The sequence below is a fragment of the Cannabis sativa genome, chromosome 7, assembly GCF_029168945.1.
Source record: "Cannabis sativa cultivar Pink pepper isolate KNU-18-1 chromosome 7, ASM2916894v1, whole genome shotgun sequence".
NCBI lineage: Eukaryota > Viridiplantae > Streptophyta > Magnoliopsida > Rosales > Cannabaceae > Cannabis > Cannabis sativa.
The window spans coordinates 54416821-54428355 of record NC_083607.1 but is presented as its reverse complement, the minus strand read 5'-3'; the positions used below and the strand labels follow the sequence as shown (position 1 = coordinate 54428355).

General features: G+C 32.7%; 3 protein-coding genes across 3 annotated transcripts; all 3 read left to right on the top strand.

The window, feature by feature from the left end:
* Positions 1–433: 433 nt before the first annotated feature.
* LOC115697838 (putative germin-like protein 2-1) lies at positions 434–1603 on the top strand. The gene is made up of 2 exons (XM_030624980.2): positions 434–675; positions 890–1603. The coding sequence occupies exons 1-2, from the start codon at positions 558–560 to the stop codon at positions 1423–1425; spliced, it is 654 nt and encodes a 217-aa protein (XP_030480840.1). The 5' UTR covers positions 434–557; the 3' UTR covers positions 1426–1603.
* A 4328-nt stretch (positions 1604–5931) lies between these two features.
* LOC133039887 (uncharacterized) lies at positions 5932–7682 on the top strand. The gene is made up of 2 exons (XM_061118960.1): positions 5932–6932; positions 7019–7682. The coding sequence occupies exons 1-2, from the start codon at positions 6651–6653 to the stop codon at positions 7244–7246; spliced, it is 510 nt and encodes a 169-aa protein (XP_060974943.1). The 5' UTR covers positions 5932–6650; the 3' UTR covers positions 7247–7682.
* Positions 7683–9227: 1545 nt separating this feature from the next.
* LOC133029234 (uncharacterized) lies at positions 9228–10516 on the top strand. The gene is made up of 3 exons (XM_061101714.1): positions 9228–9455; positions 9535–9709; positions 9809–10516. Exons 1-3 carry the CDS (start codon positions 9355–9357, stop codon positions 9905–9907), a joined length of 375 nt encoding a protein of 124 aa, XP_060957697.1. The 5' UTR covers positions 9228–9354; the 3' UTR covers positions 9908–10516.
* Positions 10517–11535: the final 1019 nt, after the last annotated feature.

The window sequence follows — 11535 nt, the reverse complement described above, 5'->3', positions numbered from 1 at the left end:
AGAATCTTGAACACATGCCTATATAGTGACAAGGTGCTAATAGGGCTGTAAAGTTTTGAGGTGCAATATATTCTTGTGCTTCAGCAAAAAAATAAAAAGAAATAATAGACATATAATATCAATAAATTACATATGGAAGAGCCCGCATGGTAAAGAGATATAAGTAGTGTGTTCCCTAATGTTTAAACATGTTGGTGTTGGACAAAATGTAAAAATATGATCATAGCATATGCATGCAGCTGTGGCCACTCACGTTTCTTCAAGCACGCGGGTCAAGGCGTAGGCCAGCCAATTCTGCGGCCATATGGCCCATGGGGCTACCACATGCACTTCGTTTTATACATACAACCAAATATTACTATATATCTTTTGTTCATTCTTGGTATATCTTAATTAATTCTATATATATATAAATATATATATATATAAACAAAGACGTTTCCAAACTCCTTCCTCCTTCACATGGTGCATACTAATTATATATCAAAGAGAGAAAAAATAAAATAACTTTTCCTCAAGCTATATTCTTGTTGTTCTTCTGCTAATATATATTGACAATGGTAACAAGTCAGATCGTTTTCTCAGCCTTTGTTGCTTTATCTTTCTCTATGCTAGCCTTAGCATTTGATCTTAGTCCTCTTCAAGATTTCTGCGTTGCAGATACATCAAGACCAGGTAACGGTTATACCTTTACGTATATTATTTTCTTCTAGCCATAAAATTTAAAATATGTGAATTATGTAAAGAATTATGAATGTTCATAAATTTGTAGAAACACTCATCATAACATGCAAATCATCAAAGGAATATTAGCTAGGTGAATAAAATGAATAGTAAAAAGAGACAAATAAAACTATGTTGTTAAGTTGTGAACAAATTTTTTGGACAGTGTTAATGAATGGTCTGAGTTGCAAGGATCCAAAAACGGTTACAGCCGATGATTTTTTCTTAAGCGGATTTCACATACCAAGCAACACTTCGAACCAAATAGGGTCAGCAGTGAAGCCAGTTACAGTATCAGAATTGGCTGGTCTCAATACTTTTGGGATTTCACTTATTCGAGTCGACTATGCCCCGAAAGGAGTCAACCCTCTTCACACTCACCCTCGTGCCTCGGAGATCTTGACCGTTGTTGAAGGCAGTCTTGAAGTTGGATTCATAACGTCAAGCCCCGAGAACCGTCGGATCACCAAAGTTCTTCATAAGGGTGATGTGTTTGTCTTTCCTGTTGGTCTTGTCCATTACCAGAAGAATGTTGGTGATGGAAATGCTGTGGCCATTGCAGCCCTCAGCAGCCAAAATCCAGGAGTGATTATAATCTCTAGCGCTGTGTTTGGCTCGAATCCTGAAATGTCTGAAGATGTTTTGGCTAAGTCTTTCCAACTTGATAAAAATGTTATCAATTATCTTCAGACGAAGTTCTAGAAATAAAAACACACGCAGGCAGTAGAAGTAGAAAGAGAGGAGTTTGTGTACGTGATACCAATTTTAAATCATTATTACACCACACCAGCTTTTGGTCTAATCATTCTTGTGTACTTTTGTTAAAAGGAAATACATATACCAATGAAAACATTTGGGAAAATGCAAAGACTTTAAGGAATTGTGTTTTTTACGGTACATATTACATGATTAAGTTTTATCTTTATCACTATCACAGTCCAAATGTTCAATTTGTTGGCATGATTTGATTATTTTTTATTTATTTATTTATGTATTTTGAGAAAATAGCCTAAGACGGCACCACCAAAAAGGAGGACACTTAAGAGGGGTCGAGAGCTAAGAGATTCATTAATAATTGACATTAGCCTAAGATAAAGTTTTGAATACATGACAGATACCACTAAATCTTACTAGTATTAGCTTTTAGGACCCGTTTAGTACGCTTTACTGGATTGAATTAGACAGGCTAATTTGTCCAATTCAGTGTTTGGGCATGGCAGAAGTCTGGATAACTAATCAAGCTAATCTCATTATTTATCCTATAGCAGGGTTGGATAAATAATCCCATGTAGATGAGATTTTTTTTATGTTTTTTTAATTTTGATTTTATTAATATATTTTAAATTTTATAAGAATTTAAATGAAAGAATTATCACACGTATATTTATAAATTTTTTTTATCAAAAACTTATTCATTAAAATTAGTGAAAATGTACAATTTTAAATTATTATAAATAAGTTTTCAAAATTTAAAATATTGTTAATTAAACAATAGTTACTTATAAATTGATTCTAAGAAAAACGATACGACAATAAAATTGTATATTATTTTTAAATGGGCCCTTAAAGAAAAATTGGCAAGAGTATCGAACACTATATTATTAATTAACAGATATCTGGCACAAAAATTAAAACTCAAAAAAATAAACTTAGTACATATATTCCTAATGTCATCAAGAATTAAATCAAAAGAAGAAGCTAAAACTATAGAATTATATATTGAGCTTATGAACCAAGCTCTTAACAATCTGATTCAATTTGAATATGGAGAATGCCAAACGAGATGCATTGAGTCATAGCCTATCGAATTGCTAGGGCTTATGCCCATTCTGGAATGCAATTTCCTTCTACTTTCCAAGCGACTAAAGAGTCCCCTGATAACCAGAATCAATGGCAGCATCTATATTTATCTTGAAGATCCCAATAGGTGAGTGAGTCCAATGGGTCGGGCCACTGGTGTAACTTTAAGAGGAAAGCCATCAGCATTATTCTGTCGGCCTTCTCTTTGGTAAGACCATAAGAAATCGGTGACCCAAGGTCCAGTTATCTCCAGCGGTATAGTAGTTTGTTTTTGCATAGCATAATTGCAAATGAAACAATAAATAACACTAACAATCATGTGTGGGTTGCCAACCTTAAAAGCACGTAGCTTTCGAATGGAGACAAGTTTGCTACATTCCTAAAAAACTTGATGAGTAGTCTCCAAATTACTAGTACAAATTGGGCATAAGGTGTCGTTGATAAGTCCATGTCTTTGAAGATAAACCTTAGTAGAATTGAATGAAAATCTACACGCAAAACTTTTTACCTTGGGAGTTTCATATTTAAATTCCATAAAGTTTTCTACCAAAGGGAGACACCAGTAGAAGTCGAAGATATAGATTTCGCAGCATTACGAATTGCAAGCCAATAACCACTCCTAACTGTATAAAAACCATACTCACTACTACAAAACAAGCCTTTAGAGGTGCTTTTTTCAGCTTAGTAATAAACAATCGACGTTATAGAGTGTGGTTAAATAAAATTTTAATAAAAACACCTTATAGTGTCGGTTATTACAAAATAACTGACGTGATAGGGTGTTAAATTTTTAATAACACCACATATGGTGTTGATTATTTTGTAATAATCGATGCTATAGGGGCACGCATTGGTTGATGCATTTTCCTATGGCGTCGGTTAATACGAAATAACCGACGCCATAGGGTTCATATAACCCTATTCAGCCCTTTGTCTTCCTCACTTTGTCTTCTGCCCAAAAAAAATAACAAGTGGGTCTTCAGGGAAAAATACAATGTTGATGGAACTTTTCAACGCTTTAAAGCTCGACTTGTGGCAAAGGAGCACTACAACAAATATACCCTTTAGCGGCGGAACTATTAGCGGCGGGCACTCTCCGCCGCTAATAACAGGGGTATTAGCGGCGGACTGTGGGATCCGCCGCTAATAGTGGCCGAATTATTTTTTTTTTGAAAAAGTATTAGCGGCGGATAGTCTGCCGCAATTGCTCCGCCGCTAATACTAGTAGCGGCGGACCCGCCGCAATTGCTCTGCCGCTATTAGTATTAGCGGCGGACCCCGCCGCTAATAAATAGGCGGGATAATTCCCGCTCATACAATTCAAACTATTAGCGGCGGACTATTAGCGGCGGGGGTCTGCCGCTAATAGTATTTATTTATTTTTTTTAATTATTTTATTACTATCAGCGGCGGACCCCCGCCGCTAATAATCTGCCGCTACACCATTTATAAATACCCCCATCAGCCCCATTTCTCCATTTTCCTTTTTTCTTTTCAAAATTCAAAAAATCCATTAACCCCTTTTCCCCCATCAGCCCGACCCTTCCCCCCCTTGGCTGCCCACCACCACCCCGAAGCACCCCCACCCCGACTCACCACCACCCCGACGCACCCCCGACGCACCACCAGCACCATCCTGACGTCGTTGACGCATTACCGACCACCACCACCGGCCATTTTTGGTAAGTTTTTTTTTAAATTTTAGATTTGATATTATATAATTTTAGGTTTTAGATTTGTATATACAGTTTTTATTGTTGTATGTATATCTTTGATTTATAATCTGGGTATATATTTATATTTAGATCGGATTTTTTTTTTGTTTTTGTGATAGATTTGTATATATATTGTGCATTTGGGTGTATATATAATAATATGTGTATATATATACATTATTTGGGTATTAATTCTTTAATTTTTGTATATATATATATATTTTATTTGGGTATTTATTATTTGATTTTGATATATATTTCCTGTGTATATATATAATTGATTTGGGTATTTATTATTTTATTTGTGTATATATTCACTGTGTATGTATATATATTATTGTATCACTACTACAATCTTGGCCTTTAGAGGCTGTTTTTTCACTCCCACTTATAAAAAGGGAAGCTAAAGGGTGTGAAAATACCCGTTTTTTTCGAAATTGACATTTAGAGGCGGTTTTTTGATAAAAACCGTAGGTATAAAATTGCATTATACCATTTAGAGGCGGTTGGGAAATAATTTTTTTTTTTTTTTAGGTTTAGCCCTATGCCGTCGGTTGCTTTATAGGAACCGACGGCATAGGGTACACGTGTTTGCTGACACGTGTACCCTATGCCGTCGGTTATTCTATAATAACCGACGGCATAGGGTTATATATACAAACCCTATGTCGTCTTCCTCATTCACCTCACGCGAACCAAACCAGAGAGCACAGCCACCACCAGAGAGAAGAGAAAACCCTCGCCAACCACCCCTCCGCCAGCCCTTTTCTCCCCCATTTCTCAACCATTTCAGCCCATTTTTGTTGCAAAATCTTCTATTTTCGATACTTAATCCTATACACCCAAAAAGTTTTAATTTTTTTCCCTATTTCACTGTCATCCGAACCTATACAAAAATAGTGGGTATAACTCCGGCCACCATTTTTTGTTGAGAAAACATTGAATCTCAACCTCTTTTAAGGTATAAATATAGTTTCTATTCATTTTTATAATGTACATTGTTTTAATTTTAGTTTTTGTAAATTATTTTTTGGGTTTTTTAATTTTAATGGTAATATTGTTGTGTTGTATGTGTATAGTGCCCGGATTTTTTACGGAATTGCTCGTCGGATTGCGGTTATTAGGTAAAAATTTAAAGCTCAACATATAGTATATATATGTAATTTTATATTTTATTGAATATGTGTGTATATAATGTGTGTATATTAGTGTGTGTATAGTTTAGAAATAAAAATTTTAAAATTAAATTAGTGTGGGAAATAATTTTTTTTTGAGATAATAGTGTGAGATATAATTGATTATATATATATGTATGTATAATTTAGTAACTAAGTAACTTGTTACTATTTTTAATAACTAGTTATAAGTAATGAAATAATTATTTTTGCAATTTCGTTGTATTTGTTTATATTGTAGGTTCGGTATAATTTTGTGTGTAGTGTATTTGAGCTTGCATTGATAGGTATATACTTTAACTAACTTTTTCTTATTATATAATTAATTATCAATGCATGTTAGTTGAGTTTGAATATCTTAAATATTCATCCGTAGTGAAGTAGGTTACGCGAATACATGTACTTTGCGGTCGGATGGGTGGATAAATTTTGTATTGGTTATCTGTTTTGTTTGTTATTTTAGGCACTTTTAAAATTTTTGGGAACGTCCAATTACGGTAGTTGTCTTTGAAATTTCGGTAGAATTAGGATAAATCTTACTAAAAAAATATTAATATTTACATCACCCAAAGAACTAATTAGCTATAACATAGTAATAAGATGTTAGGTCACTAAAAAATAATCTAACCATTTGTTATGTTAGCTTACTAATCTAGTGAAAATGGTGACCTTAATTTTAAAATTTCTTTCAAAATTGGAATCAAACATGCCCAAAAATTCATCTTTGCCATAACTAATAAAAAAAATAAAAATAAATCCCAATATCATTTCAATCATCTTCTTTTTGGGTATAATTGATGACCATTGTAATGATTAGCTACATGGTCCACAACATGTTTAACACTTTACTAAAATCACAATCCTTAAGCTAAAAGTCATTCATCATTACACATAATAATAGTAATAAAAAAAAAAGTTACTTAATTATGGAAGAAGAATACAAATGCAATAACAGATAAAAATAATAAAAGTAAATTAAAGCAAAAAACACATTTCTTATGCTTAAATCATTGATTCATTGTTCTGTTAACCTAAAATAGAAACCCAAAGAAATCGAACGAGACTTACTTCCATTAACATACTCCAACTCGGAAATGACTTGATATATAGCTTACTTTATATTGTGGTTGTGAATGCTCCTAAATCATTAACATATTGTTTATGCTTTTAATATTTCATATACACTACTTGTTATATATATAGCTAACTTTGAAGTTTGTTTGTTAATGGTGTAGACATGGCGAACTCGGAATCAGGATCTGATTCGGGAGCAGAAAATGAGTGTCCAACCACAATACCTACACGAGGGCCGACGCAAATGAATGAAATATCCAAACTAATGGATCAAGGCAAAAGAGTGGCCCTCGAAGTTAATGATAAAGGTCAATACTGTGGAAAAAGCTACGCGAAGCTCGTATCCACTCTGGGAGTCAGATGTCGGCAGACAATAGGGTTGGCTTATAAAAATTGGAAAGAAGTCAACCAGACTCTGAAAAATAAAGTTTGGAAAGACATTCAGGTAAGCTATTATTTGTTAGAATTTTGATTTGTTTTTCTATTACTCCAAATGTTGACTCTAACCGTGTTTGTTTTCCTTCAAAATAGACGGGGTTCATTGTGCCGGACACCTTCAAACATGATTGTCTCATCCTAGCTGGGAAGTTAATGAAAGACTTCAAGAATAGGATGACAAAAGACATCATAATGCCCGCGTTGAAAGAGAATGATCTGGGACGACTGGCACAAGTCCCTGAAAAGCACCCGGAGATCGACGCTGCTGATTGGTCCAAATTTGTTGAAAGTCGACTAACTCCTAAATTTCTGGTACGCTAATTATATTAACACTAAGATAAACTCTTAAATACAAGTACATGTATCTAATGTATTTTTTTGGCATTGTAGGAATTGAGTAAGGTGCAACGTGAACGTTCCTCAAAAATTCAATCCAGACATCGAAGTGGTCGGAGTGGAATGGTGAACGTACGGGAAGCTGTGGTAAGTAATACTAAAAATTTAATGTGCTATACAATTTAATTGGTACTCATTTCATTGTTATAACGTTATGTAGAAAAAGGACCTCGAAGTTGCAGATCCTCCCCGCCACCGTGTTTGGATTAAATCTCGCACCAAGAGTAGAAAACTTGTCACTGATTACGACAAGGAAATTGCCGAGAAGATAGTAAGTATATATTAATCCTTAATTGAGTTCTACTCATGAGTTAGTGTATATAATTCATATACTAATTGCTTGAATATATGCGTGCATTAGGCTCAATTAGAGGAGAAGCTTAGTCAGGGACAAATTCAGGTCCTGGGCCAAAACGATATCCTCACGCGGGCGCTCGGGACACCGCAGCATCCTGGACGTGTCGTGGGCTCGGGTATGCTATTACTTCAAATGTTATTTATTTAGTTACACAAATGAAATCGTTGCTAATTTGCATTTTATGATTTGTAGGTTCCTGACCAGGGCATCTCAACTGTTCGGCGGGGAAGAAAAGGGAAGTGTCCGATGTTGTGGCTCGGCAAGCGAAGGAGATTGAACAATTAAAAGCCGAAGTCCAATCCCTTAAGCGACGAGAGGAACGCTGCCGAACAAGAGGAAGAAGGAGAGGTGGCTGGTGAGGCGTATGTTCCACAACCATACGCTCCTCAGGATGAGGTACAACCACAAATTTATGCTGAGGAGTTCATTTCCCTCAACGACCAAGGTATCCTATACAATTTTGATGACCATGCGGCCCTTAATCAGCAAGTACATCTCTGCTCTGACAACATCGACAATATTGTGGCCCGAGGGTATTTGTACGAGCATGTGGGTAAGATCAAAGTTCACTGCCAGGATTACGATGATTCACATGCTCGGATCATGGTTTCGGAAATCCTGCAAGAGGACGCTGAAATCCCAGTCCCACTTGAAGAGTTCGGATATGTTAGGGACGTGTACCGTATGTTCCTTCCTTGGCCTAAACACTTAATTTTAACAACCGAGGTAACTTCTCAACTGAAATTAATTATTAATGATTAGTGGAGTTTGAATATCTTCAATATTCATCCGTAGTGAAGTAGGTTCTGCGAATATATGTGCTGCGGTGGGATGGATGAACAAACTACTGTTATATATGTGTTATTTGTCGTTATACAGCCATGTTCAAAATTTTTGGGGTCATTCAATTACAACCGTTATGCTGCCAAAATTTCGGTAGAATTTAGATAAAATTTGATATATATATATATATATTATGTTCTGTTTTGTTTAGGGTCCACTCGCTCAACCGCCCTCAAGACGTGATGCGTCAAAGGGGAAAGCTCCGATGCTTTCTCCACAAAGCCGTGGTGCACGGGAAGATGAGTTGTTCACGGAAGAGAAGATGGCGTTGATCCCTAATTCGCTAAAATGGATGATTCATGAATTCCTAAGGCTCAAAGATAAACGTGATATAATCACAATTTCTGTCCCCCGAGGATTCATTGCACCGCGTACCCAGATCATTTTATCTGGAGAGGATTTGCAGCAGGTTGCTACGTGTAACTACATCGGCAACCAGGGAATGCTGTTTGGAATGATGTATACTCTTCTTTAATCTAATTAACCTTATATCAAATTATAGTTAAATTATTATAAGGCACTAACACTTTTTTTGGCAGGCACATATGGGAGAGCATCAACGGTCTGAGAAAAATTTTCAAGTTTTACGACCCAGAGCTTCTCACAGTGCATGGGATCAGCGATGAAGAACGTAGTCGATCTTTTGACGATGCGGCAAGACGATTGGCTAATTGGTTATCATTAATGAACAAAGCAACCACCAAATGTTCTTTATTCCTTGGAATATCGGGTAAACTTTATTAAATTCTTTAGTGCTAATTGTTCATTTCTATATTATGTCTTCAAATTATTTTTATACTATCTTACTTATATTCCAATATAATTTTCTAGGATGCATTGGACGCTAGTGGTGGTTGCGCCAAGGAAAATTATCCATTTAAACCCTGTAAAAGGCCGCCCAATTCCCGAAGAAATAGAACAAATGATCGGAAGGTAATTATTTAATGACTTCTTATGTAACGAATTTAAATTAACTAACGAATTGAAATGCTAATATAATTTTCCCAAACAGGGCATTCATGTATATAGGGGACGCACATCAGTATCTTGGCCCGTGGCAAGGAATTTCACAAGCAAACTGTCCAAGACAACCTAAAAGCCAAGAATGCGGTTTTTATGTTTTGAAATATATCACTGACATCGTCGCACGTGCCAACCCCAACCGTTACATAGAAGATCAAAAAGCTGTAAGTTTTAATTATTGATCATAGTATATAAATTTTATAATAACAAATATATAATATACATATACATAAACTAATATAAATTTTTAATTTTTTTAACAGTTTGGGGGTAAGAAGCAATACGATCCAAAAACAGAATTGTTACCACTACAGCGAAAGTGGATCGAACAATTGATGGCGGTGATTCACGGTGACGATTGAGGTTCAAAGGTCGAAGAATTTTTCTTCATTATGTAATTTTTATAGATTAACTTGTAATTAGATTTATTAACTTATTAATATTTTTAACTAATTTTACATGTTTGTGTAATATTTAATTATTTTTATGAAATCAAATTATATTTTTACCCAAATTTAATTACTATTTAATTTAAAATGTAATTAATATATAATTAAATTAAATAAATATGTAATTTAAAATTTAAATAAATATGTAATTTAAATTAAATATAATAATATATAAATTAATAAATATAAAATTAAAATTATATAATTAAATTAAAAAAAAAATGAAAAAAACTGAAATCTGCTCACTTTTGGCGTCGGTTCCTACAACCCCTATGGCGTCGGTTATTGGCTAGGAACCGACGCCATATATACCCCTATGGCGTCGGTTCCTAGCTAATAACCGACGCCATAGGGGTATATATGGCGTCGGTTCATATAAACCCTTTAGCGTCGCCCTGATAGGCGTCGGTAGCGAATTTCGCGAAAACCGACGCCTAAAGGGCTTAAAAACCGCCTCTAAAGGGTGTTTTTGTAGTAGTGTATATATATATATTTATATATTTTATTGTTTTATTTGGGTATATATATATATTTGATTTGTATATTTATTGTGTTATTTGGGTATATATGTTTACTGTACAGTATATATATATATATTAATTGGTTATATTTTTAAAATATAATGTATTTTTTGTATATTATATATATAATATATGTTGTTTTTGTTTATATGTGTAGATTTAATATATATAATTTTGGTGAGTGTATATACTAAATAAATATATTTTGTAAAGTTTATATACATATTTTATTGTTATAATTTTTTTTACTTTTTTAATTTATTTTGTGGAATTGAAAGTATTTATTTTTGTTGTTATATTATAATTTTTATTTGATTTAATTAATTTTATTGGGTATGTTAAATATGTAGTATTATCATAATAAAATGAGGATAGTTAAAAAATTATTTGGTATAATTTTAGGTGTTAAGTTTTGTAATTTGTTATTTTTTAAATAAAGAAAAATAAAAAAAATGAAAATAATTATAAAAGTATAATATAACATAAAAATTTGAATATTAAAAATTAAAAAGTTAAATAAAAATAATTTTTTTAATTTTAATAAAAATTGTAATTAAATTATTAAATTTTTATGTAAGTTTTTAAGAAAAAACATGTTAATGGAATTTTATGTTTTTATAATTTTATTATTATAAAAAATTGAGAATAAATATAGAATTAAAAAATTATAATTTAATATAAATTTATTTTATAAAGATAAACTTTTAATTTTATAAATTAAATAAAAAATTAGTTTAAATTGTAATAAATTATATAAATTTTTAAATAATATATTAAATTTATTACAATTTATTTATTTTTTATATAAATTTATTTTATAAAGATAAACTTTTAATTTTATAAACTTTTAATTCATAATGAAGAATTTATTTATTTTTTAATTTAAATATAATTGGCAATTAAATGAATAAATTATTTTTAAAGTTTATTACAATTAAATTTTTAATATTATTCTTTTACTTAAAAGTTGAAATAACATGTGTGTAATTTAAAAAACTTTCATAATACTATAAATTATTA